The sequence below is a fragment of the Theropithecus gelada genome, chromosome 15 (assembly GCF_003255815.1).
Source record: "Theropithecus gelada isolate Dixy chromosome 15, Tgel_1.0, whole genome shotgun sequence".
Lineage (NCBI taxonomy): Eukaryota > Metazoa > Chordata > Mammalia > Primates > Cercopithecidae > Theropithecus > Theropithecus gelada.
In genome coordinates this window covers 27,784,896-27,811,654 of record NC_037683.1, presented here as the reverse complement: position 1 = coordinate 27,811,654, position 26,759 = coordinate 27,784,896, and the positions used below count along the sequence as shown (strand labels likewise).

Genomic DNA, 26,759 nt, shown 5'->3' with positions numbered 1-26,759 from the left:
GATCACTTGAGCCCAGGAGACTACACAAACACACAAAAAATTAGCCAGGTGTGGTGGTGCATGCCTGCAGTCTAGCTACTCAGGAGGCTAAGGAGGGAGGATTGATTGAGCCCTGGTGATTGAGGCTGCAGTTAGCCATGATCACACCAAGAGAGGGAACAAGGAAGGTGGCTGTCAGCCACTGGTATCAGAGACAAGCAGAGGCCAGAGAAGACAAAAGCAAAATCTTTCTTTGGCTGGGACTTGTCAGAAAGGGAATCTCCAGGCCTCATGTGCCTTATGTGTGGGCATCTATGAAGGCAGAAAGGACTCCATTTTCCCTGGATGAAAATGGGCCTGTGAGCACGAGGCTGAGGTCTGACTCCTGGGGGCCACACAGGCAGGCCTGAGCACCTTGCCCCTCCTCATTGAAGGGGGCTTAATGTCTGGGGCACAGTTGACTCCATCCCTCTTTTTCCTGTATGTTTTTTTTTTTCAAGACAAGGTCTCTCACTCTGTCACACAGGCTGAAGTGCAGTGGCACAATCTCAGCTCACTGCAAACTCTGCCTGCCAGCTTCAAGTGATTCTCCCACTTCACCCTCCTGTGTAGCTGGGACTACAGGCACACGCATACAGGCTTGTCTCCAACTCCTGACCTCAAGTGATCCGCCTGCCTCGTTTTTCCTGTATGTTCTAATGTTATTTCAGGGATCCCCTTTGCCTCACTCTGGCCATTCCAAAACATATATATATATATATGTTTCATTTATATAAATCCAAATAAAAATATTAAAATTGCAAGTGAGATATTTTTGGCCTTAATCTTTGAATTTCAATGTTTTCTTATCTGTAGAGCAGATGTGCTAACTCCTATAATTCTGGGCAATGCCCATGTGATTCTTGGCCGCTTCAAGCCATCTCAGGTCTGATTTTCACACAAGTTCAGCAGCATTGGGCTAGAAGGGCACCGCCCTCCCACTCTGCTGCCACTTTGAATAGAAGTCCAAGCTTTTGCTTGCTTGCCCTGACTTTGATTCTTCACATTGCTGAGGAGCAGTGACTGAAGCTTAATCTCATTGACTACAGTCTGTCTCCTCTATGGAGCTGCACTATTCTTTCCCATCTCAATTATTTCTGATGTAACCAAAACACTCTCTCTCCCCATTGCCTTTTTTCTTTTGTGAAGACTTGGAAGGGTCAGTTTCAGAGGCTTGAGCCCTGTGTTCTGACTTTCACAGACAGAGGCCTGCCACTCTTACATTTACAGGTCATCATTCTGAGCAATAAACTTTTTTTGAAGAGTAGTCCTACAAGCTCACTAAAAAGTTGCATTTGTATTTAACTTAAATAGAGAACCTTATGTGTAGTCCATGTTTCTGGACTCTATGCCTGATTTTGAATCACTGGACTTAAATTATTTGACTTACAACACTGATACCTCTTCTAAGTGAACCTAAACAAAGAATACCAGCCCTACATCCCACTCCCCACAAGATAACTGGGAAAGACACAAAGCCACGCTGAGAAAGGGCCATGGTTTGATATTGTCCAGTGAGTGTCTCTTGGCCTCAGAATGCTGCCACTTCCTGCAGTTCCAGCCCTCGGCTGTGGTCCATTCTGAGTAAGTGAATTCCTCTGTTAAAACTTGCACACAATAAGGAGATGGCGTCACCAACAGCCAGAGAAGTCAAGGGTCCTGATCCATCCAGAGACAAGGTGAAAAGGCAGGCTGAGGGGAAAAGGGGAACCAGCAGATTAGGCCAAGAGTGTAGCATCATGAAACATGATGTCTTCATGAGAAATGCAAGGAAATAAAGCATTTGCTGTACATATCTAACCAGTATGAGAGAGGCCCCAGTTCTTCAGAGGAAAGCATATCAGGGAGGTCAGAAATTGGGCCAACCCCACGACATCAATGGTAGAGAATGGCACATGGGCCAAACAGGATGCATACCATCACCAGAAGTATCAGGGTCTCACCGGCTAAAGACATGTTACAAAGGTGCCCTCAGTCACCTGTCCAGAGAATAAAGCAGGGCCCAGGCAGGGAAAAACATACAAGGATACTGATCTTTAGCTGCTGGCTTCCTGGGGTCTTGATGCCTTGGAGATGAAGGATAATGGGGGAGCCTGAAAGGCATTCTTTAGGGGTTTCAGCTGACCCATCTCCCTCCATCTGCATCTTAGAGGCCACTCTTCTGAAATCTACAGGCTCATACCTGGTGGGCAGGGAATCTGTGCCACTTGATCAGGTCAACACTTTCAGACCTCGTTCTCCCTGGTAAGGTTTATGATCATTAAGTCTAAAACATCTGCTCTTTTTCCTCAAGCAACTGTTACACCTGGGTGGCTGGAGAAGCCGCTCCAGGTGACGGTACAGCAGGCTGTCCTTACTATGGAAGTTTGGCTTGTGGCCACAGCTATTTGCAGAGTGCCCACAAGACACGGTCCCGCCTCTATTCTCTGAGGGAACTACCCTGTCTCCCCTGAGAGGAGCTGAGTTCTAGAAGACTGCTGTAGGAGAGATTTGGTTTAAAGTTCTTTAAGTCAATGCTATTTCTGTCTGTGGCAGAACCCTGTGTCCAGGACAGAACAGATGGAGGCAGTGGCGTGCTGGTAAACCAGCTTTCTGGAGGAAAAAACACTACCACCACCGATTCATAGCACTTGTCAATTTTCATGGTGTAAATACCTCCACCATGATCAGATTTCAGGCCACCAAAGGTTTAAAAACCAGTTCACAAAAATCCTGAATATTTAACAATCGGCCAGCAGGGGCTGGCTCCAGCAGATCCAGGAATCTGGGGACCTGGGTTGCATAAGACATCCTTTTTCTCTGATGCTTTGAAATGTTATGAGCTTACCGTGTTCTTAAACTTCAGCTACAGAATCAAAACAGGGCAGAGACTTTCTGAAACTATCCTGACTCCCCCTTAACCTCACCAAAAGCTGAGGGTTTCATTTTAGTCCTCGAAAGAAGAATTCAAAAGTGGCAATTCTTTTTTTTTTTTTTGAGATGGAGTCTCGCTCTGTCACCCAGGCTGGAGTGCAGTGGCCGGATCTCGGCTCACTGCAAGCTCCGCCTCCCGTGTTTACGCCATTCTCCTGCCTCAGCCTCCCGAGTAGCTGGGACTACAGGCGCCCGCCACCTCGCCCGGCTAGTTTTTTGTATTTTTTAGTAGAGACAGGGTTTCACCGTGTTAGCCAGGATGGTCTCGATCTCCTGACCTCGTGATCTGCCCGTCTCGGCCTCCCAAAGTGCTGGGATTACAGGCTTGAGCCACCGCGCCCGGCCAAAAGTGGCAATTCTTGTTCTCTTTTCCAGGTATTTTAAGTGTCACAAATTAGAATCTGATGAAGAACTTGAGGTAGAAAGAATGTAAGAGCCAAATCTATGTGAGTTCTCAGGAATGAGTCTATGCAACATGGTACCAGGGGATACATGGGGATAGCATCTTGACATCACCTCTTAACCACAGGACTAGACAGTGGCAGAAGATGGGTGGCTTTGTAATGCTGAGCAATGGGAAGAGGGAGTTTTAAAGAAGGTTTTAGGACTTCATGTGTCTTTCGAGGAGAACTGACAGCAGGCTCCTTACCTCCAGTATCTTGGTTCCAAATCTTCACCTTGCAATCATGTGATGAGGTAGCAATTAAAGGCATCAAGGCCAATGCTCTTGGTAGAAAGACGCAGGACGCAACAGTCTGGAAATGCCCCTTATACTCACATATTCTGTTTCGAGTCTGTCTTAGGTCCCACAACTGCAAAGTAATGACATGGACCAGCTCATACTTACTCGTCTAGCTTCGTCCACGAATATCCATCACCCCCGCTCCCATGATGTACCTATTCCCTCCACTTACCTGCTCACGTATCTTCATCCATCCACAGACCCAACAACCCCCATCTAGTGATTATTGTAAGCCTCAACTATGTCTCAAACAACCCTGGTTAAGAATGTGTCATAAGTTTTTGCCTTTTTAATGGTTAGGGAAGTAAAAGCTCCTAGTCCTACAGCATGATGGTGTTCCATCATGGGGAACCCGAAACAACAGTATGGGGTTGTTTGCTTTCATGGCAACTCAAGAGCTGCCTTATTTCAACCTCTTGGCATCTGTGGGTCCTATGGGGACCCCATGGTTAGAAGTACCTCATAGGTATAAGTACATATAGGTGTAGACATTCTGATTTAATGCCTAGATGCTGAACCTTGATGTGTGAAGACTAGTGTCTACAAGAGGGAAGTGCCAGTCAGTGCTGCCAGCCCCACTCTCATAGATACAGATCAGATCACAGCTGGAGAATAATGTTCAGAGAGGACAGCAAATTGAATTATGTCCAAAAAGATAATGAAGTTATTGGACAGCATGTTATCCAGGGAATAGCTGTAGAAGCTGGAAATGTTTCACTTAGAAAAGAGATGCTACATTCAAAGGCTGCAACACCCCAATCTACCATTTACTAGGGATATGGTCTTGTGCAAGAAATGTCAACTTGCCATGCCTCTATTTCCTTGTCTGTGAAATGGGAATTATAATAGTACCTAACTCATGGGGTTGTTTTTAAGGATTAAATGAGATATTACATGTAATGTGCTCAGCCCAGTGCCCAGCACACAAGAAATGTTCGATAAAATAGGAGGCATAATTGTTCTATTCGAATACTAGATAACCCTTTTAATTGATATTCTACAATTATGAATCTAAGGTGCTTTGGAGGAGCCTAGGCAATCTATTCCAAAATTAACTGCAAGGAAGGTATATGAGTAAGGGATGGAGTAGGCCCTGGACCAACACTAGAGCTCCAAATTTCCTAAAAAGCTTGAGCTTCTTTTACTGTGGCCATGCCTATAATGGGAATAAATCTCGTTCTTCAAACAGTCCCTCCCCTCTCCAAGCTCTGCTGCGAGTAGAGACATCAGCAGACTAGTTCTGTGTTTAGCTCTTCCCCATCTTGACTCTCATCCCATTCCTCTTTCCTACTACCAATTCAGAGAGCCCTAAGTTGATGAATGTTTCTTTTCTTTTCTTTCTTTATTTTTTTGAGATGGGGTCTCCCTTGTTGCCCAGGCTGGCCTCAAACTCCTGGGCTCAGTTGATCCTCCCACCTCAGCCTCTGAATAGCTTGGACTACAGGCACACGCCACCATGCCCAGCTAACTTTTTATTTTTATATAGAGACAGGGTCTTGCTCTGTTGCCCAAGCTAGTCTCAAACTTCTGGGCTCAAGTAATCCTCCTGCCTCGGCCTCCCCTATGAATGTTTCTTAAATGAAGCAACTGGAATGCAAAGAATCACTCACAGTATGATTTTGAAAGAGGCCTGAGCAATTAGCAGAGCTCGCCTGTGTAGAACAGCTACAGGCATAAGGCCAGAGTAAGTGATCTGTTCATCAGCAACCAGATACCTGGACCTCACACAGTCTCCTACCGTGGCTTCACAGCCTTCTCCTCCAAAGCCATTGCTGCAGGAGACACACTTGTGTCCATCCACACTGACTTCACAGTAGGTCTGAATGTACTGCTTTGCAGGAAACATATGAGCTACCTGCAGCCCCCGACTGTCCCATAATCTGAAAGAGATTAGGGCAGGAAATTAGCTTGTAGTAAATGTGGCTGAAATATACCCGTATTGTCCCACTACCATAAAAGTCTTGGCTCTTTGCTGTGTAGGCCAGCCAGATTGGAATGGCATGATTTACCTAAAAACAGCAGCATGAACCAGATCAATCTCTGAGACTCTAAAGCTGGCAGGAAGTAACCAAATTGAATGACATCTGAGTTCTTTCTATTTTGAGATCAGTTAATAGAAATTGAGACCAAGCATCTTAATTGTACAAGTTAATTTGTTAATTTGGTCCTTTGAGGCACTGCTTTCCATGGACAAAAGGATATTTCTGTGCCTGTGACTTAAATTTTTAAAAAGATACTTATTATGATACGGAAGATCAGTCATCATTCAGAATCAGTTACAGAAGATTTACATACAGGCCATGGCCAACCTTGGCTATGGGGTCCACTGGGGAGTATTTTGTTTTGCTCCTTATTTTATTTTTACCTCTTTACCCCATTCCTATCATTTTCTAAGGAGAATCTCTTCTGAGATCCAAAGTTTCTAGTTATGCTCTCTGGTCTAAGAACTATTGACTTTACTGACTCCCCTGATGCTGATTTCGACCCTGCTTCCCCAGGGAGGGCTTCAGCTGAAGGCTGGGTGACTGAGAACACCAGGAGCCACGCAGGAGTAGCAAGGAGAGCCAGGCAGCCCGACAGGGTGGGACAAGCAAATGACTGATTCTGGCGTTAATCTGAACACATTCACATAGCAGGAGCTGGCTGAATCAGATGCTTTGAAACCATCTCGAACAGGGGCTTTTACCAGGCCTGATCTCATGGTATACAGTCCCTACCTTAATGATCCATGGGGCCAGAGCAGAGAGGCCCCACCACCAGTGAAGGGCAGAGGAACAGAAGGCTCTGGGAAGGGCAGAGCAATGTGGAGAAGCAGAGTGGGAATGGAGCCATGTACACATGGGAGCCACAAACCTCACAAGAAACACTTTCACTGCTGCTCAGTAAGCCCACCTGAGGGTTTTATCTTCAGAGGTCTGTAGTATGTATGGTTCTCTGGGGACCCAGCACAGGTGAGTGACCTAGAAAAAGCAAAATGTTCAGAACTTCTCACACCAAGTCATTCCTCTGCTGTAATTCCTGTCAAATGTGCTAACTAGCATCACTGTGCCTCTTCTCAAGGATTCTGAACTAGCAAATTCATTTACAGGCATCTTACCTTTTGCAGATACCTATCAGTCATGCTCTACCTGCATCTCCCAGGTTATCAGCAGCAAGGGAACAGCTGGGCCAGTTGTGAGCACCAAAATACATGCAGGTACCCTTAGAGTACCTGAAACCCCAGCTGTGTGGCAGATAGAACAGCCCCTGTTGTAAGGCGGGTTCACTGAAACTCTAGCCCAACACCTCATGGGGATCAGGAAGAGCATTCATGTTTCTCTTTATCCCTGCAGTCTCCTGCTTGGACAGGCATAAAACAGTTTCCAAAATAACCCAAAATAACAGAATTTTCTTTTCTTCCAGTAAACTCCACCAATATAGAGGGCATGGAGCAAGCACATCTGACCATTGGCAGTCATCTTCAAAATTAGAAAAGATGATTGGGACTGAAATTTGACGACCACTAAAAGAACATCTACTATAGGTCAGGTACAACGACAGGTATTTCACATCTAGTATTTCAATTCACCCTCTGAAGAACCTTAGCAGGTGATAGAATTCTCCCCGTTTTATAAATGAAGACATAGACACTCTAAGAGCTTAAGTAACTTCCTTGAGATAACATAGCTGGTAAGTAATAGATCCATGATTTGAACCTGGGTATGACTGACTCCAAAGGCTCTGCAGTTTATACCAGTCTGCTACTAGAAAACAACTGGTCCTTCAAAAGCAATGCAAATTCTACATAAAGCAAAAGGTAATGTTTATTTCTCCACATGATGTTACATGTATGAACATACAATAAGCATAAGCTGTGAGCTCCTGGAGGACAGGAACTCTGTCCTTGGTCACTAACCCTGTTCCTAGCACAGTGTCTGGCCCACAGAAGAAAAGTAATAGTGAAATAAATAATGAAGACCATTTTTAATTCCCATATGAGTGAGTAAAATCATTGTCTGGAGCAGAAGACTCAAGGGACCATCTAATCTAATAACCCCGAGAGGCCAGGGTCTCACAGCAGGTTAGGGGACAGCAATTGGGACCCAGGCTCTAATTTCTGCTCATGGGCCTCCTGATTTCTCTCCTGAGCCTTTCCTTCACCCCGTGCTCCTTTCTGCTGCCCTGTTCTGTACCAAGTTCGAGTTCATACCACGTTTCTGGAGACAGATGCTCTTTCCACACTCTGTCCTGTCACCACATCCCACAGAAGCAGGGTGTTGTCCCGAGAGCCAGTGCACAGCTGTGATGAGTCTTTGGAAACAATGGTGAGAAGACAGCCTGTGAGAGGGGACCTGAACAGGGTTTTTCAGAAAGTATCAAGGTGTTGGGAAGAGGTTCACTTTGTTTTACCTGGACTCACAGCCAATCCGGTGACCACCATGGCATGGCCACACAATTGCTGCCTTGGTTGTGAGGAACCGTGCAAGTCCCACATCATGACCATCCTGTCACGAGAGGCACTGAAGAACTGGTTGGAATTGGGAATACAGGTTACCTGCTCAGGGAAAAAACAGTAACACTGAAATAGCTCTGGTGTGCTAGTTGGACTGGACTTTAAATTGGGGGAAAAAGATGAGTCTGCATAACTCCCTCCCCACACACTTCTTTTTTTTTTTTTTTTTTTTTGAGATGGAGTCTCACTGTCACCCAGGTTGGAGTGCAGTGGTGCGATCTTGGCTCACTGAAGCCTCCACCTCCCGGGTTCAAGTGATTCTCCTGCCTCAGCCTCCCGGGTGGCTGGGATTACAGGCGACAGCCACCACACCCAGCTAATTTTAATATTTTTAGTAGAGACAGGGTTTCACCACGTTGGCCAGGCTGGTCTCCAATTCCTGATCTCAGGTGAACCGCCCACCTCGGCCTCCCAAAGTGCCGGGATTACAGGCGTGAGCCACCACGCCTGGCCCCCACACACACTTCTCAAGAGTAATACCTAAGCTTGAAATCTATGAATGCAAAGCATGGGCCAGTCTGAATTTCCACCTTTTTCAATGTTGTGCTACCTTTTCCTTTATGTAGCAGATTTCCTCCTGTCCTTCAGGGTAAGGTTAAAAATCTCACCTCCTCAGATCACGTTACCTTGGTGAGGATGTTTCCCTTCTTGGGCTTCCTATAGAACTTCCTCCTGTGGGATTCCTTTTACACCTGATCATCACTGCACCCCAAAAATGGATACTGTACTGTTATGACAGGTGATTCTGTTGTACTTAAGATGAATTTGAAGTGAATCTCTGTTCCATTTTATGCTTTTTACCTTGAATACAACTTTGCTTGATATCATCATCCCAACTCCTGCTCTGTTTGTTTACATTTGCCTGATATATCTTTGCTGACCTGTTCTTCCTGTTCTGATCTCTTCCATTGTGTTCTTTTTTGTGTGGTTTTTTTTTTTTTTTTGTAACTGTGGTAAATATACATAAACTTACAATTTTAACCATTTTTAAATGTACAACTCGGCCGGGCGCGGTGGCTCAAGCCTGTAATCCCAGCACTTTGGGAGGCCGAGACGGGCGGATCACGAGGTCAGGAGATCGAGACCATCCTGGCTAACACGGTGAAACCCCGTCTCTACTAAAAAATACAAAAAACTAGCCGGGCGAGGTGGCGGGCGCCTGTAGTCCCAGCTACTCCGGAGGCTGAGGCAGGAGAATGGCGTGAACCCGGGAGGCGGAGCTTGCAGTGAGCTGAGATCCGGCCACTGCACTCCAGCCTGGGTGACAGAGCAAGACTCCGTCTCAAAAAATAAATAAATAAATAAATAAATAAATAAATAAATAAATGTACAACTCAGTGGCAACAAGTACATTCGTTGTTGTATAACCATCACCACTATCATCTCTAGAACTTTTCCATCATCCCAAACTGAAACTCTACAACCTTTAAACAATTACTGTCCATTTTCCTCTCCCTGCAGCTGCTGGCACCCGCAATTATTCTACTTCTGTCTCTATGGACTTGACTATTCTAGGTACCTCATATAAGTGGAATCATACCATATTTGTCCTTTTGTGTCTGGCTCTTACTTAGCATAATGTTTTCAGGGTTCAGCCATGTTGTAACATGTATCAGAAATTCATTCCTTTTTTTTTGAGACAGGGTCTTGCTCTGTCACCCAGGCTGGAGTGCAGTGACCTGGTCTCAGTTCACTGCAACCTTCCCTTCCTGAGTTCAAGCAATCCACTTGCCTCAGCCTCCTGAATAGCTGGGACTATAAGTGTGTGCCACCACACCCGACTAATTTTTGTATTTTCTGTAGAGATGGGGTTTTGCCATGTTGCTCAGGCTGGCCTCGAACTCCCAGGCTCAAGTGATCTATCTGCCTGGGCCTCCCACAATGCTGGGTTTACAAGCATAAGCCACTATGCCTGGCCTATTTCATTCCTTTTTAAGGGTGAAAAATAGCCCACTGTATGTATATTACCACATTTTGTTTATCCATGAATCTGTCAAAGGACATTTGGGTTGTTTCCAGCTTTTGGCTATTCTAAACAATGTTGCTATATATATGTGTGTGTGTGTGTGTGTGTGTGCGCGTGTACAAATATCTGTTCTATGTTTACTATTTCACTTTAAATTTTAAAGGTGCTTTGCATTAGATATGTCTTATTTATTTATTTATTTATTTATTTACTTATTGAGACACAGTCTCACTCTGTCGCCCAGGCTGGAGTGCAATGGTATGATCTCTGCTCACTGCAACCTCTGCCTCCCAGGTTCAAGTGATTCTCCTGTCTCAGCCTCCTGCATAGGTGGGATTACAGGTGTGTGCCACCATGCCTGGCTAATTTTTTTTTTTTAATTTTTAGTAGAGATGGGGTTTTGCCATGTTGGCCAGGCTGGTCTTGAACTCCTGACCTCAAGTGATCCACCCGCCTCGGCCTCCTAAAGTGCTGGGATTACAAACGTGAGCCATTGTACCCAGCCTAGATATGTCTCTTTTAAACAATGTATAGGTGGCTTTAGTTTTTAACTCAGTAAGAGTACTGCCTTTCAATAAGTGAATTTATCCCAATTACATTTACTGCTATCATATATATGTTTGATCTTGTTTCTTCCATCTTTTCTGCTGGTTTTGAAAAACATTTTGTCATATTTTCATTGTCTTCTTTTTCTATAAAATTGCATATTTATTTTTAGATTTATTTTTCCCTTTCTTTACATTTTTAATTTAAATAATATGTAACCTGAGTTCTTCTCATGATACCTCTATATATGTATTAATATCTTTAAACTCATATTCTCAATGTATTAATTTCAGAAAGAAAAGAATCTCCTATAAGGAAAAACAATTTTTTCTTTAATTAGCACAATTATATTACTTCTGGCTCATTCCCACTTTTGTAGGTACTCTCTTGGATTTTTATCCAGTCTATTATCATATTATTAATATTTTGCATTTTATTCATATAAATTTTTTAAAGAATTAAAACAATTACATTTCTTCTCATAGCCCTAGTTTTGACAATTCTTTAGACATAATTCTGTGTTTAACTGGATTGAAGACTCATACAGTGAATTCAGTTTGGAACTTCTTTAATATTAGTTGGCTTTATTATTCATCATTCATTCGCATTCTTTTTTTTTTCTTTCCCTCTTGTTGCCAAGCTGGAGTGCAATGGCGCGATCTCAGCTCACCACAACCTCTGCCTCCTGGGTTCAAGCGATTCTCCTGCCTCAGTCTCTTGAGTAGCTGGGATTACAGGCATGCGCCACCACACCCAGCTAATTTTGTATTTTTAGTAGAGATGGGGTTTCTCCATGTTGGTCAGGCTGGTCTTGAACTCCCGACCTCAGGTGATCCGCCCGCCTTGGCCTCCCAAAGTGCTGGGATTACAGGCGTTAGCCACCACGCCTGGCCCATTCACATTCTTTAATAATATACCTTCAACTATATTATTCAGGAATGCTTTGCATATGGCAAGATTTTACGGATTTAAGAATGTCTTTCCATGCCTTTACATATGAACAACACTCTCCGCACATAAATAATCTTTTTCTTTCTTCCTTTCCTTTCTCTCTCTCTCTCTTTCTCTCTCTCTCGTTCTTTTTCTTCTCTTTTTTTTCTTTCTCTCTTCTCTCTTTCTCTCTTTCTCTCTCTCTCTCTCTCTCTCTCTTCCCTCCCTCCCTCTTTCTTTCTTTCTGGGTCTCGCTATGTCACCCAGGCTGGGCTGCAATGGCGCAACTATAGCCCACTGTAGCCTCCATCTCCCTGGCTTAAACGATCCTCTTGCCTTAGCCTCCCAAGTAGTTTAGACTATAGGCATACACCACTATGACCACTGAATGTATTTGTATTTTTATTTGTAGTAGAGACAGGTCTTGCTATGTTGCCCAAGCTGGTCTTGAACTCCTGAGCTCAAGCAATGCTCCCACCTCAGCTTCCCAAAGTGTTGGGATTATAGGAATGAGCTACCCTGCCTGGCCAATTTTTACTTTTTAATAATATTTTTCCTCAAATCTTTTCTCCCCCAGATAATTCTTCTATTGTCTCACTTTTTTTTTTTTTTGAGACAAATCTTGCTCTGTCACCAAGGCTGGAGTGCAGTGAAATAATCACAGCTCACTATGAATTCAACTTCATGGACTCAAATGATCCTCCCACATCAGCTTCCTGAGTAGCTGGGACTATAGGCGCGCACCACCACATCCAACTAATTTTTTAATTTTTTGTGGAGATGGGGTCTCATTATGCTGCCTGGGCTGGTCTCAAATTCTTGGGCTCAAGCAATCCTCCTGCCTTGCCTTGCCAAAGTGCCAGAATTACAGGCAGGAGCCACTGCACCTGGCTTGTCTTATTTTTTCAACTTATTGTTTCATAGAGTATATGTTCTCTTAATTTATAGAGTAAAAAAGCATTAATCAAATTTTATGTTTGCTTCTTGAGTAGTTCTTCCTTCAAAGTGTATTTTCATCTGACATTAGCTTGTTATATGTGTATTTAAAAAAAATCTAGGCATATAGACCTCACTTTGGATCCTTTCTGCTTATTAATCTTTTCATCTTTGAATGAGGGCAAGTCCAATCTTTGGCAGTAAATTCAACAAGGCTTGATACATGCTCAAGTATTACATGCACACACACACACACACACACATGCATGTGCACACACACACAAGGGCACGCACATACACACACTCACACACAGTCAATTCTCTCTCACTTTCTTTCCTTTCAGTCCAAGGTCTACTATAACTTGATTTGTCATGCTGAATATTGATGGTTGATTATGTCTTGATTTGTCATCCTGAATACTGATGGCTGATTATGTCTTGTCTAAATAGCTGAGACTACAGGTGTGCACCAACATGCCTAGCTAGTTTTTTTTATTTTTTGTCAAGATGGGGTCTTGCTATGTCCCAGGCTGGTTTTAAACTCCCGGCCTCGGGCAAATCACTTGAGGCCAGGGGTTGGAGACCAGCCTGGCCAACCGAGCAAAACCCCATCTCTACTAAAAATATAAAAATTAGCCGGGTGTGGTGGCACACGTCTGTAATCCCAGTTACTTGGGCAGCCAAGGCAGAAGAATAGCTTGAACCCGCGAGATGGAGGTTGCAGTGAGCTGTGATCATACAACAGAGAGAGTGAGACTCTATCTCAAAAAACAAAACAAAACATTCCTGGCCTCAAATGATACTCCTGCCTCAGCCTCCCAAAGCACTGGGATTACAGGGACGAGCCACCATGCCTGGCCAGTCCTTCGGCATTTTAGGGTGACTAGAAGAAAGAGAAGCAAGCTGGCAGCAGCCTCGATTTTGTTACATTGTCTTGTTTTACTGGTAAACAATCTATATCCTTAGTCCTCATCTTTCTAAATAAAGGGCTGTTGGGAGGACCATTCAGGACCAGCTCTTTTAGTGAAATCTGCACTCTGTCAAATATCTGGGGATAAGTGAATAGAGCATGGTGTTCCCTATCAGTCTAGTTCAGAACACAACGTATCTGGCGAGCAACTATCATATTCTGTGCTATGGGATTGTGGCTGGTGCCTAGTTTCATTATAAAAGAAGTGTGTATCTTAATTTTTGGTTCATTTAGGTGGACTTCAGAGCAGGGAATTATATATAAACTGGCATTCTCTATCATTTTTGCTGGAAGCTCACTCTGGTCTGTAATGCTATCTAACAAATTAATTTGTATTTCATTGTTATTGAATGTTCATTAAATGTCCCCAACTAGACTAAAAGGTTGCTGAGCACAGGGATTCTGTCATTTTCCTAGCTATGGTAAGCACAGGGTAAGCCTTCAGTACTGTACCTGCTGAGTCAGGATAGGTCAGAGAGAGTTGTTATCAGCTGTGTTCTGTTTACTACCTGTGCTATTAAGGGCTTAATGACAAAAGAAAAACTGTGTTCGATATGCCTGTAACAACAACTAAGTGAATGGTTTGCTCTGTTTCTCCTGAAGTAGGACTTCACAGCATCAAACAAAGCCTTTGCATTTTTCCTTAAGATCAAAGATTCAGTCACCCTTAATATCTAGAACTATTAGCTATCCTTTATTCAGTTCCAGATTGCCTTCATAATAATCATTTGACAATTACCTTGGTGATCTCATGTTCATGTCCTTTGAACCTTTTCACCACATTTCCAGTTTTCCAATTATAGGCCACAACTGTCTGAAGAGAGTGAAGATTTTAGTTTCATTACTCAATTCTTGTTAAAGTGACACTAGCCTCTACTGCATTCCCACCTTACTTTCTCCCTCTTCACTCACTCCCTCTCTGTTCAGGGACTTGCTCAAAGCATTAGGGGCTCCCTGTTGTGGCCATCCCTCCTCATGTGCCCCTCCTTTGAGTTTCTTTTCTTTCCTCCTGGTGGTTCTCTTTCTCTCCCTCTCACACTAGACCACTGCTCTAAACTTACTGATGGGTTTGGGCTAACATTCCCCAAGGAGAACTGATTCCACTGGAGGTTCTGGCTGTAGATGGTGAAGGAGAATTCCACATAGGGTTAGATTTGTTTTCCTACTGCGCTGTATATTTTTGTTGTGGTGCTTTTTAAAAAAATTTACCATTTCAAGCTGGGCACAGTGGCTCATGCCTATAATCCAGCACTTTGGGAGGCTGAGGTGGGCAGATCACCTGAGGTCGGGAGTCAGAGACCAGACTGACCAACATGGAGAAACCCCATCTCTACTAAAAATACAAAATAAGACAGGCATGGTGGCACATGCCCATAATCCCAGCTACTCAGGAGGCTGAGGCAGCAGAATCGCTTGAACCCAGGAGGTGGAGACTGCAGTGAGCCACCCTGCCCGGCCTAGATTTTAAGACAAAATACTGCCAATTAAATTAGGATACTTAGATGCATCCTGATTTAAGAAGTGTTACAATGTGAAAACAGGGCCTGGCATGGTGGCTCATGCCTGTAATCCCAGCACTTCGGGAGGCCAAGGCGGGCGGATCACCTGAGGTCGGGAGTTCGAGACCAGCCTGACCAATATGGAGAAACCCCATCTCTACTAAAAAAAATACAAAATTAGCCAGGTGTGGTGGCGCATGCCTGTAATCCCAGCTACTCGGGAAGCTGAGGCTCAAGAATCGCTTGAACCCAGGAGGCGGAGGTTGAGGTGAGCCAAGATCGAGCCATTGCACTCCAGCCTGGACAACAAGGGTAAAACTCCCTCTCAAAAAAAAAAAAATAATAATAATAATAATAATAATTAAAAAAAAAATAAAATGTGAAAACATGCATCTTAGAACCAGTGGAATACAGTATGCAAATGGAATTTGAAGACTCTAAAAGGCTATTGAAAATGAGAGACATTATTATTATTATTTTTTGAGACAGAGTCTTGCTCTGCCACCCAGGCTGGAGTACGGTGGCCCGATCTCAGCTTACTGCAACCTCCACCTCCCAGGTTCAAGCAATTCTTGAGCCTCAGCCTCCCAAGTAGCTAGGATTACAGGCATGCGTCACCATGCCCCCCCCTAATTTTTGTATTTTTAGTAGAGACGGGGTTTCGCCATGTTGTCCAGGCTGGTTTTCAGCTCCTATCCTCAAGTGATCCACCTGCCATGGCCTCCCAAAGTGCTGGGATTATGGGTGTGAGCCGCCACACCTGGCCCATTATTAGTATTATTCACTACAAAAAGAATTAGCAGTTGTGCTACCAGTATCCCAGGTGTGAGTGCTATGATAGATCCAAATATGAAGGAGAGAAATGCGAGAATGGGAGGAAAGAGGACAAAAACACAGGAGGAATCATAATGCATATCAGTGTAAAGAGCATAAAAGAAGAGATTAGAAAGTTCCTTTTGCTGACAATTAACTCCTGTGTCTCCATGTAGGTGTAACATGGCATTGGTGGGAAGTATGATCTCTGCCATTTATAGAAAGCATGTGGGTGGTCAGGCACAGTGTTAAGGATCTCACCTACGTTCTTTGATTTAATCTTTATAACCACCTGTGAGGTAGCATTATTATTCCCACTTAACAGATAAGACTGAAGCTCAAAAAAATTTAAAGACTTGTCCAAACGAATGGGTAGTGGCCAAGCAGGGATTTAAACCCAGTCTTCCTAACTCTAAAGCTCATATTTTTATACTCATCAACCCTGCTCCAGAAATGCAAACCCTAGACTTCCTTTCAAAATATCTTCCTTTCCCTGCAAGAAAGTTCGTTTCCCAGGAAACACTGCAAACCCCACCTTATCTTTCCCTCCAGAGACACAAACATCTGAGTTCAAAGCAGCAACGACAGAGACGGTATCCATGTGAGCTGGGCTATACTCTTGAAAAGCTTTAGTCTGAATTCTCTCTTCTATAATTTCATCAGGCCTGCTAAAAAGAGTATAGAAAATGAGAGACCCAATGGCATGGGAATGGATAGGGGTGTGGTGGGGTAGGGAGAAGAATGTGGGTTAAGAAGGCAATTCAGGCCAGACTAAGGAGGAATATTTAAAAAGGAGAAGAGAAGGGAGACCCACTGACATTGTCAGCAATGGTATTATTTATTCTGAAAATGTGCAGAATGACTGAAGGATTGGAATCTGATAAAGGGGGATCCTGAAGCCAAGAAGCCAGGAGTCTTTCTTTGCTCACACTAGCAATTAATCCTAAAGATTTAGGCCCCTCTGTGTATGGGTGCAGCCACTAGCTAATAAACTAACTGTTTCTTTCTTTTGAGACAGGGTCTCACTCTGTTGCCCAGGCTGGAGTGCAGTGGCACACATGGCTCACTACAGCCTTGACTTCCTGGGCTCCAGCAATCTTCCTACCTCAGCTTCCCAAGTAGCTGGGACTATAGGCTCATGCCATCATGCCCAGCTAATTTTTGTATTTTTTGTAGAGATAGGGTTTTGCCATGTTGCCAAGGCTGGTCTCGAACTACTGACCTCAAGCAATCTCGGGCTCCCAAAGTGCTGGGATTACAGGTGTGAGACAGCACACCCAGCCCTGACTGTTTCTTATCCAAAAGAAAACACACTAAACTGTTCAGGGAAGGCCATCAACATTCACCCTGGGTCTTCTCTTTCTTTAGTGGAGAGTTTTAATGGGGCATGATAAAACCTGGGCTCCCAGGGGAAGATTGCTGTACCTGTATTTGTAAGTGCTGTGTTTGAGTTTGCTTTGCAGTTTCCCCATCACGGCACAAAACCTACACCAAACCTTCTGTGGAGGAGCTTGTTTCAGTTGGTACCTGAGTAGCAGCATTCCTTGTGGCTGCTGGAAGTTGCGTTCCCTGTTTAATAAAAAGAATACATACTGTTAATTTTGTTAGGCACAATAATGGTAGTATGATGTTGAAAATAAATCCTTTTTCAGACTAATTAATTGTATGCTTTTGCTTTTCCTCCTCACCCTGCTTCACCCTTACGGCCCTGAGGTTGCAGATACACAAAACAAAACTGATTTTAAAAAAGACTAAGAAATCCTGTAATAACTAAAAAACAGAAGTGCCATATGGTCCAGCAATTCTTCTCCTGGGTTTACAGCCAAAAACACAGAAACAGATGTTCAAACAAAAATTTGTGCACAAATGTTCACAGCAGCACTGTTCACAGTGGCCGAAAAGTGAAAACAACTCAAATATTCGTCAACAAATGAATGGATAAACATCATGTGGTCAATCCATACAATGAAATATTACTTGGCCATTAAAAGGAATGAAGTACTCATACATATTACAACATGGGTGAATCTTGAGAACATCATGCTAAGCAAAAGAAGCCAGACACAAAAGGCTACATAGTTCATGTTCTATATATATGAAATATCCATAGTTGGCAAACCTAGAGACAAAAAGCAGATTAGTGGTTGCCAAGAGCTGGGATGAGGAAGAGATTGGGGAGTGACTACTTAATAGATACAGATAGAATGTAATATAGAATATCTTAATAGACTAGATATAGTTTGGATATGTGCCCCCTCCAAATCTCATGTTGAAATTTGATCCCCAATGTTGGAGGTAGGGCTTAGTCGGAGGTGTTTTGGTCATGTGGCCAGATCCCTTATGAATACTTGGTGACATCTCCCTGGTAATTAGTGAGTCTCACTCTATTAGTTCCCACAAGAACTAACTGTTTTTAAAAAAGCCTGGCACCTTCCTCCTCACCTGGTTCCTTCCTCTCTTGCCATGGGATGCCAGCTCTCCTTTGCCTTCTGCCACAGTGGAAGCTTCTTGAGCCCTCACCAGAAACAGAAGCCCGTGTCATGCTTTTTATACAGCCTGCAGAACTGTGAGCCAAATAAACTGCTTTTCTTTATAAACTACTTAGGCTCAGTTTTTTTTTTTTTTATAGCAACACAAAAAAACTAAGAGGCAGAGTTTCCTTTTGGACTGATGAAAGTGTTCTAAAACTAGATAGTGATGATGGCTGCACAACATTGTCTCTATATACTAAATGTTACTAATCATAAATTTTATGTTACATGCACTCTGCCACAATAAAATAAATACTAAGAAGATGTAATCAAAAATAAAAAATAATTCACATTACTGAAGCTTCTTGAAAAAGAAAAGCCTCAGTTATTCTAAAAGGTTGTAACCTTCCTTGGTTGCTGGATTTTTTTTTTCTTAATAATTTCACTACGGCACCTCTCAGTGTGCCAGAATCATGAAATAGATGTTCTGAGATGCCAGAAATAATGACACTAAATGAGACAATATAGGTAACGACCTAGACTAGCATTTCTTAAAGTGTGATCCATGGATCATGGGGGATTCCTGAGAGCCTTTTAGGGAGTTTGGGAGGACTTCCCTTTTCCAACTACATCTCTCGGTGAGGCCCTTCTCTCCCTCCCTCTCTCCCTTCCTCTCCTTTCTTCCTTCTCCTCCTTCTCCTTCTTCCTTCTTCCTTTTTCCTTCTCCCTTCTCCTCCTTTTCCTTCTTCCTTCTTCCTTTTTCCTTCTTCCTTCTCCTTTCTTTTTTATTTTGAGACAGGGTCTCACTCTATCACCCAGGCTGGAGTGCAGTGGTGTGATCTCACTGTACCCTCCACCTCCCAGGCTTAGGTGATCCTCCCACCTCAGCCTCCCGGGGAGCTGGGACTACAGGCTTACACCATCACGCCCAGCTAATTTTTTTGTGTTTTTTGTAGAGATGGGGTTTCGCCAACTCCTGGGCTCAAGCAATCCACGTTCCCTGGCCTCCCAAAGTGCAGGCCTTCTTTTCTTTTTATACCTCAACATAAACAATAGATTACAATAGACTGAATACAGAAGCAGATATCCGAGTCAAATTGTCTCCTGTTTAAGGGAAACATTAGAAATTTGCAAAACCATAAAGCAATACCATTTTTTCTAACTAAATATTTTGGTTTTGGAAAGTATATTTATTTTTCATAAAATGATGTTTTATGTTAATATGCAATAGGTTTATTACTAATTGAAAATTAATAAGTAAATATCTTTAAAATTTCTGTTTTTTTAAATTAATTCATTTACTTATTTATTTATTTTTTTGAGACGGAGTTTCACTCTTGTCACCCAGGCTGGAGTGCAATGGCGTGATCTCCGCCCACTGCAACCTCTGCCTCCTGGGTTCAAGCAATTCTCCTGTCTCAGCCTCCCAAGTAGCTGGGACTACAGGCATGCGCCACTACATCAGGCTTTTTTTTTTTTTTTTTTTTTTTTCTGTATTTTTAGTAGAGATGGGGTTTCACCATTTTTTGGCAAGGCTAGTCTCAAACTCCTGACCTCAGGTGATCCACCCACCTTGGCTTCCCAAAGTGCTGGGATTACAGGTGTGAGCCACCGTGCCTGCCTCATTTATTTATTTTTAAATTTAACAAACCCTGCATGTGGCATTCAATCTCAGTTTTAATGTCAAACAATAGTAGCAGAGCAGGATTCAAATCCAATCTATAACCTACATAAGCAAAACCTCTTTGGGGGTTCTTAATTTTTAAGAATGAAAAGAAGTTCTGAGACCAAAAAGTTTGAGAGCCAGTGACCCAGAATTTAAATAATGTTAATATTGGATTACATATTAGAATAAAAAGAATAATGAAACATTTTCCAGATTTACTTGTATCATCCCCCTCAACTAACAAGGCTAGAACTGAAAAGAAAGAGAATGTATTATGCATTCAAACATGCTCCTCCACTCATTCAGGAAACACCTCCTAAGCACCTTATTTATGTAGGTCCTATACCAGTTGCTGGTGAAACTGAAAAAAAGAGAAACCTGAAGATGTGACCAGCATGAACATTTGCTGGGACCCAAGGAACCTAAGGACCAGTCTCAACTACTCCAGGTCACGTGTCCCCTGCAACTAGCTGTGATATCAAAGAGCTGAGGGAAGTATGGGGGGCAGTGGGAGCACCCAATCCCCATTTCTTCTGAGGTTCTGCTTAAAAGTTCTAGGAAATGAGTTTCTTATGGGCATGACCAACCTAATTCTAGGAAGAACTGTCTACAGGAGAGAACAGCAGCTAAAACGCACCAACTTAATATTCTCATTCATACCATTAGCGTTAAAAAAAATAGAGCTTTCCAGAAGAATTTCAGCCTACGTTTTGAGAAGTAGATAGAATTACCTCCTGACAAGACTAGGTAACCAATACAGAAAAGCATAATGCAATGGAAACAATGTGAGTGGCATCAAGAGACCCAGGATCTACCCTAGCCCTGCCTCATCCCATTATGTGTCCTTGAGCAGCTCCATTCCCCACTCTGGCCTCAGTCTCCCCAGCTAAAAAATTAGGACACTAGATGAAATGATTTTTAGTAGACTATGAGTATAATGAGAGAAGGTCTTTCATTATTCATCTTTGTACCCCGAGTGGCTTGCACAGTACTGTACAACAAAAATACTTGTGAAGTGGCGAATCTAAAGTCCCTTCTACTTCAGATAGTCCAGGATTTTCTGTAAGAGACCACAAGATGTGCTGAGAGGCAAAATTCAGGATAGTTTTCAAAAAGCTTGGGATGTGGTATTGTTTATAGATAGAGGGTGCAGGGCTTCTTATCTGCCAGCCTAACCTATTTTTCAACATTGTCATCAAACTAACGACAGATGTCATCCACAGATCTAGGTCACTGGAAATTGCAGGTGCTATAAATGGATTGGCTCTGCTCAAAACTGATTGGTATAGTCAGAGAGCCATACTTCCCAAGAAAAGCATATTCATGGGACATTCTAAGGAAAAGATAACTTTTAGAATTACTTACCCCCAAACCAATAGGATCTTCTTGGTGAGCTGCCCCTATGCAATAATTTGTAATGTGTATCCTTTGGAAAATAATTCAGGCAGGCACTTCTTAATCTCTGTAATTAGTGGGAAGCCACTGAAGTTAATCTCTTCTCTGTCTAAGCATGTTTGCACTGAAAAGAGATTTACAAGATAAACAAAGACCTTGTTTATTAAAGAGATGGTTAGGTGTAGTTTTCCCTCACAAAGAAAGAAATATTTTACAAAATTCCAAGATTATCTCTCTCACATTTCCACAATTCAGGAAAGTATACTATAATGTTAATTATATATCTATTTTTAAAATATGCAAAATATATTTAAATACATCATTAAACATTTTGATTTTGCTCCTAACATAGTACTTCTGTTCATCAAAAATCTTGAGTTGACTGCTTACTTCAGAGTTTACTGCTTTTGTGAAAAAGGCAATTTCTCCTGTTTTAAATAATTATCCTAGAATTTGAGATGGAAGAGCTTTTCAAAATCACCATATATAAACCATTTATTTATTTCAAGATCTGCAGAATAAGGGTAGAAATATTTGCTCAAAATTATAACTACGACCATTTATTTAAAGATCTGCAGAATAAGGATAGAAATATTATTTGCTCAAAATTATAACTAAGTAAATCTCTTGACTTCTAGTCCAGAATTTCCATTATAAATGTCTACAAAGAATAAACAGTTTTGGCCGGGCGCGGTGGCTCAAGCCTGTAATCCCAGCACTTTGGGAGGCCGAGACGGGCGGATCATGAGGTCAGGAGATCGAGACCATCCTGGCTAACACAGTGAAACCCCGTCTCTACTAAAAAATACAAAAATCTAGCTGGGCGAGGTGGCAGGCGCCTGTAGTCCCAGCTACTTGGGAGGCTGAGGCAGGAGAATGGCGCAAACCCGGGAGGCGGAGTTGCAGTGAGCTGAGATCCGGCCACTGCACTCCAGCCCGGGCGACAGCGCAAGACTCCGTCTCAAAAAAAAAAAAAAAAAAAAAAAAGGAATAAACAGTTTTATTGCATTTTAATAACTTAATTTTAAGAATTCAAATAAATTCTAAATATTGATTGACAGTACAGCTTATTCTGAGAATTAAGGGCAGCACAGAATAGTCAGAACAACATTTGATTAAATGCATTAGTATCTGCATTAGACAGGACTAGTTGTGAATTATAGCTCAATGTGGCCTTGGGCAAGTTGTTGAACCTCTCTAAGTCTCACTTTCCTATGTGTAAAATAGGATAATAACTCCATCACTGACTTCTGCGAAGATTAAAAATAGACTTAAAATGTACCAGGAATTGCTATAGGTTTTACATTTATTAACTCATTTTATCTATTCCACAAGCCTCTGAGATACCGTTACTACAGGCTGAGCATCTAATCCAAAAATCCAAAATTCAAAATGCTCCACAATCTAAAACTCTTTGAGCACTGACATGACATAAGAAGGAAATAGTCACTGACGCATTTTGGATTTCTTTTTTTTGTTTGTTTGTTTTTGTTTCGTTTTTTTTTTGAGACGGAGTCTCGCTCTGTCGCCCAGGCTGGAGTGCAGTGGCCAGATTTCAGCTCACTGCAAGCTCCGCCTCCCGGGTTTACGCCATTCTCCTGCCTCAGCCTCCCGAGTAGCTGGGACTACAGGCGCCCACCACCTCGCCCGACTAGTTTTTTTTTTTTTTTTGTATTTTTTTAGTACAGACGGGGTTTCACCATGTTAGCCAGGATGGTCTCGATCTCCTGACCTCGTGATCCACCCGTCTTGGTCTCCCAAAGTGCTGGGATTACAGGCTTGAGCCACCACGCCCAGCCATTTTTTTTTTTTTTTTTTTTTAAAGACAGAATCTTACTCTATTGCCCAGGCTGGAGTGCAGTGGCGCAACCTCAGCTCACGGCAACCTCTACCTCCCAGGTTCAAGCAATTCTCCTGCCTCAGCCTCCTGAGTAGCTGCGATTACAGGTGCGTGCCACCATGTCCGGCTAAGTTTTGTGTTTTTTGTAGAGACAGGATTTCACCATGTTGGCCAGGCTGGTCTCGAACTCCTGACCTCAAGTGATCTGCCCACCTAGGCTTCCCAAAGTGCTGGGATTACAGGCATGAGCCACTGTGCCTAGCCACATTGGAGCATTTTGGATTTCAGGTTTTCCATTAGGGGTGCTCAACCCTTAAGTATATAATGCAAATATTCTAAAATCTGAAATTTGAAACACTTCTAGTCCCAAACATTTCAGATAAGTGATACTCAACCTGTATGGCCATTTTGCAGATGAGAAAAGTGAGGCACAGAGATATCAAATAGCTTGGTCAAGTTTATACTGCAAATAAGTGGCAGAGCTGAAACTTGAATCCAGGCAGTTTAACTCCAGAGGCCCTGTTCTTGACCAGCGTATTATACTGCATCTCTACAAAAGCTAGTGCATATAAAGCTTTCGGTTCATTCTGGCAAGCTGTTAACAATAAATTATGGTTACTAGCATGACTGCAAGATTAACAGTGATCACACTGGAAGCAGCATTTTCACCCTTATTAATACTGTTCATAATGCACAAATATTAATGCACAAATATACATGCACAAATATACACAGAGAACATATACAAATGGATATATAAATCTAGCGGATATTAAAGCTGAAGTAAATTATGGCCTCTGATCAGAGTGACTGGACCCAATAAAGCTAAGAATTCATTATGTTACATAGCAAGGCAATTAAAAAGTCTCAAGAACAAAGTATATGAATTTGGGTTACGTCTACGTTGTTGTAACTTATTATGAGTAGACTAAGAAATAAAAATACTGCTAAGTTTTCTTCCACTATTTTTATTATGAACATGTAATATACTTGAGAGGAGATATAATTTCTGGTTCATTTTTGTATCTATGATTTGACCTTAGCCTAGGAGAATGAATGCAAGGCAAATAAATATTTGTTGAATTAATTAATGGAATACTAAGATGAAGAGTCAGCTTGGAGTTTGGCTCTTGTTGCCCACGCTGGAGCGCAATGGTGTGATCTCGGCTCACCGCAACCTCCACCTCCCAGGTTCAAGCGATTCTCCAGTCTCAGCTTCCCGAGTAGCTGGGATTACAGGCACCTGTCACCACGCCCAGCTAATTTTGTATTTTTAGTAGAGACAGGGTTTCTTCATGTTGGTCAGACTGGTCTCGAACTCCTGACCTCAGGTAATCTGCCTGCCTTGGCCTCCCAAAATGCTGGGATCACAGGCGTGAGCCACTGCACCCAGCCCAGTGGTACACTTTTTAAGGATCCAACAACATAAGGGCCCTTTTAACCTGCCCAACAACGTATCCTTTAGAGAGCAGTCACCCTGTTTCATCCCAGACTCCAGACCCAGAAAGGCTGGAGAGGACATGGGAAAATCTATAGACTCAATTACGGCTCTGGATGTCCCCATTGGTTCCAGTTGGAACCAGGCCTCAGTCTGAATCCCAGCACTTATTTCGATTCTAATCTGCTTTCCAAAGGCCTTGAGATATCCAGTAGTCACTCTAAACCACCCTAAACATAAAGCAGAGAATTCTCTAACTCTCCAGTGCAATATTCCTTGATATACACCAGTACCTATCCAACTGCTCTATTTCATGAAGAAACTGGGACTCAGAAGGCTGTGACTTGCTGAAGGTCACAGGGGCAGAGCTGGGTGGACTGCACCTTATTTCCCTGGTCCCCTGTTCATGCAAACGCTGATATCTTATCTCCCTCCGTCTCCGGAAATCTCCCTCTGCACACTTCTATCTTACACTCTGGGAGACCAAGGCATCTTTAGCCGCCAAAACAATGCTCAAAGAAAGAAAAGTATGAGTAGAAACACCTGGAAGCTGGTCTGGTTCGACCTTCTAATGGTACAGATAGCGGAAACCGAGGCCCAGGGAATAAGAGGGTCTTGCCTAGAGTCACATAGGGAGCCAGTTCTAGGCCGCCACTCTCAAGGTTGCCTCAAATTTTAGGGATGACTTGTGGACTTGTGTGCAGTTTTTCCTTTCTGTTGCTTCAGATCACAAGTGCTCCTCTCTCTGCCCATTATACGAACAACTAAAGTTTATTATTATTTATTTATTTTTTTTTTAGAGACGGAGTCTCGAGTCTCCCTCTGTCGCCCAGGCTAGTGTGCAGTGGCGCGATCTCGGCTCACTGCAACCTCCGCCTCCCGGGTTCTGGCAGTTCTCCTGCCTCAGCTTCCCAAGTAGCTGGGACTACAGGCGCACGCCACCACACCTGGCTAATTTTTTGTATTTTAGTAGAGACAGGGTTTCACCGTGTTGTCCAGGCTGGTCTCGAACTCCTGAGCTCAGGCAATCCACCCACCTCCCACAGTGCTAGGATTCCAGGCGTGAGCCACCGCGCCCGGCCTAAAGCTTATTTTTGATGTGTATGTGGAAAGAGGGGAGAGGAGTCCCCCAAGATGGGAACCTAGCGCCACCCAACACAAGGTCGGCCCTCATAACCGCTCTCCCCTTCGGCCAAAGGGCGCAGGTTGCCCGCTCCCAGTCTGCCGCTCAGCCCCTTTCTCCCACCTCAGGCTGAGTACCCACCGGCGGGCTCGGGGGCTGGAGCTGGGGCCGGCGGGAACGCGGAGCTGGCGGGTGTGAGCAGCCTCCGAGCCCTCCCCCGCCTCCGCCCCTAGCAGCAGGCGCACGTTGCTAGGGTGGGAGTGCTGACGAAAAGCCTCCGGGCACCCTCGCCGGCAGCCGAACCGCAGTTCCGCTAGCGTAAAGCTGGGACAGAACTGAGCGCGCGGTGCTACTTTCTTCGTGTAACAATGCACTGATGAGGTCCAGAGAAGAGGACGCTTGTGCCCAGGACCACGTTGCCAGAAGAATCTAGACAATCCAAGGAAAGCGGGTACCTTTGTCATAGCTATGGAGAAAGCACTTAATAAAGGTCGTCTTTTAAATTATTAGTCGCTCAGATATACATGTTGCCGTATTTCTTTGGAGTTTCCCTGATTTCGACTAGAAATTCCTCCTTTGGACACTCTCCCAGCCCCCCACTCCTCTATCCCTTTCATTATTTTTTTCATCGAGCCGTTACAGCCTAGTACCATAGCAAGAAGAGACCCCTCAGTAACTTCTTGAGATCCGAATGGGAAGACAGTTGTAGAAACTAACAGTTTTTACAGCTGTAGTCTCTTTGCTTCCAGACTGGAGTCTATTCATCTCCGTATTCCTGGTGCACAGTATGGGGCTTGTTATATAGTAGGGGCTTGTTGAATGTTTGTTGAATTAATGAATGAATGGCAGGGATCCTAGCCAACATTTATTTATTTACTTATTTATTTACTAGACAGAGTCTTGCTCTGTCGTCCAGGCTGAAGTGCAGTCATGTGATCTGGGCTCACTGCAACTTCTGCCTCCCAGGTTCAAGTGAGTCTCCTGCCTCAGCCTCCCAAGTA

At 43.3% G+C, this 26,759-nt stretch overlaps 1 protein-coding gene across 3 annotated transcripts; it reads right to left on the bottom strand.

Moving 5' to 3' along the window:
• Positions 1–154: 154 nt before the first annotated feature.
• WDR31 (WD repeat domain 31) lies at positions 155–26,023 on the bottom strand. Of its 3 annotated transcripts, XM_025359963.1 has the most exons (11): positions 25,900–26,023; positions 21,328–21,481; positions 17,251–17,394; positions 16,361–16,493; positions 14,253–14,327; positions 8,063–8,207; positions 7,863–7,963; positions 6,566–6,633; positions 5,412–5,553; positions 3,581–3,743; positions 155–1,710 (listed from the first exon to the last, which is right to left on the bottom strand). In XM_025359963.1, exons 3-11 carry the CDS (start codon positions 17,364–17,366, stop codon positions 1,550–1,552), a joined length of 1,104 nt encoding a protein of 367 aa, XP_025215748.1. In that variant the 5' UTR covers positions 17,367–17,394; positions 21,328–21,481; positions 25,900–26,023; the 3' UTR covers positions 155–1,549. The 3 variants fall into 3 exon arrangements, with proteins under 3 accessions (XP_025215748.1, XP_025215750.1, XP_025215749.1); XM_025359965.1 differs by lacking the exon at positions 16,361–16,493 and having other exon boundaries at positions 25,900–26,009; XM_025359964.1 differs by lacking the exons at positions 16,361–16,493; positions 21,328–21,481 and having other exon boundaries at positions 17,322–17,394; positions 25,900–25,975.
• Between the last annotated feature and the right edge of the window lie 736 nt (positions 26,024–26,759).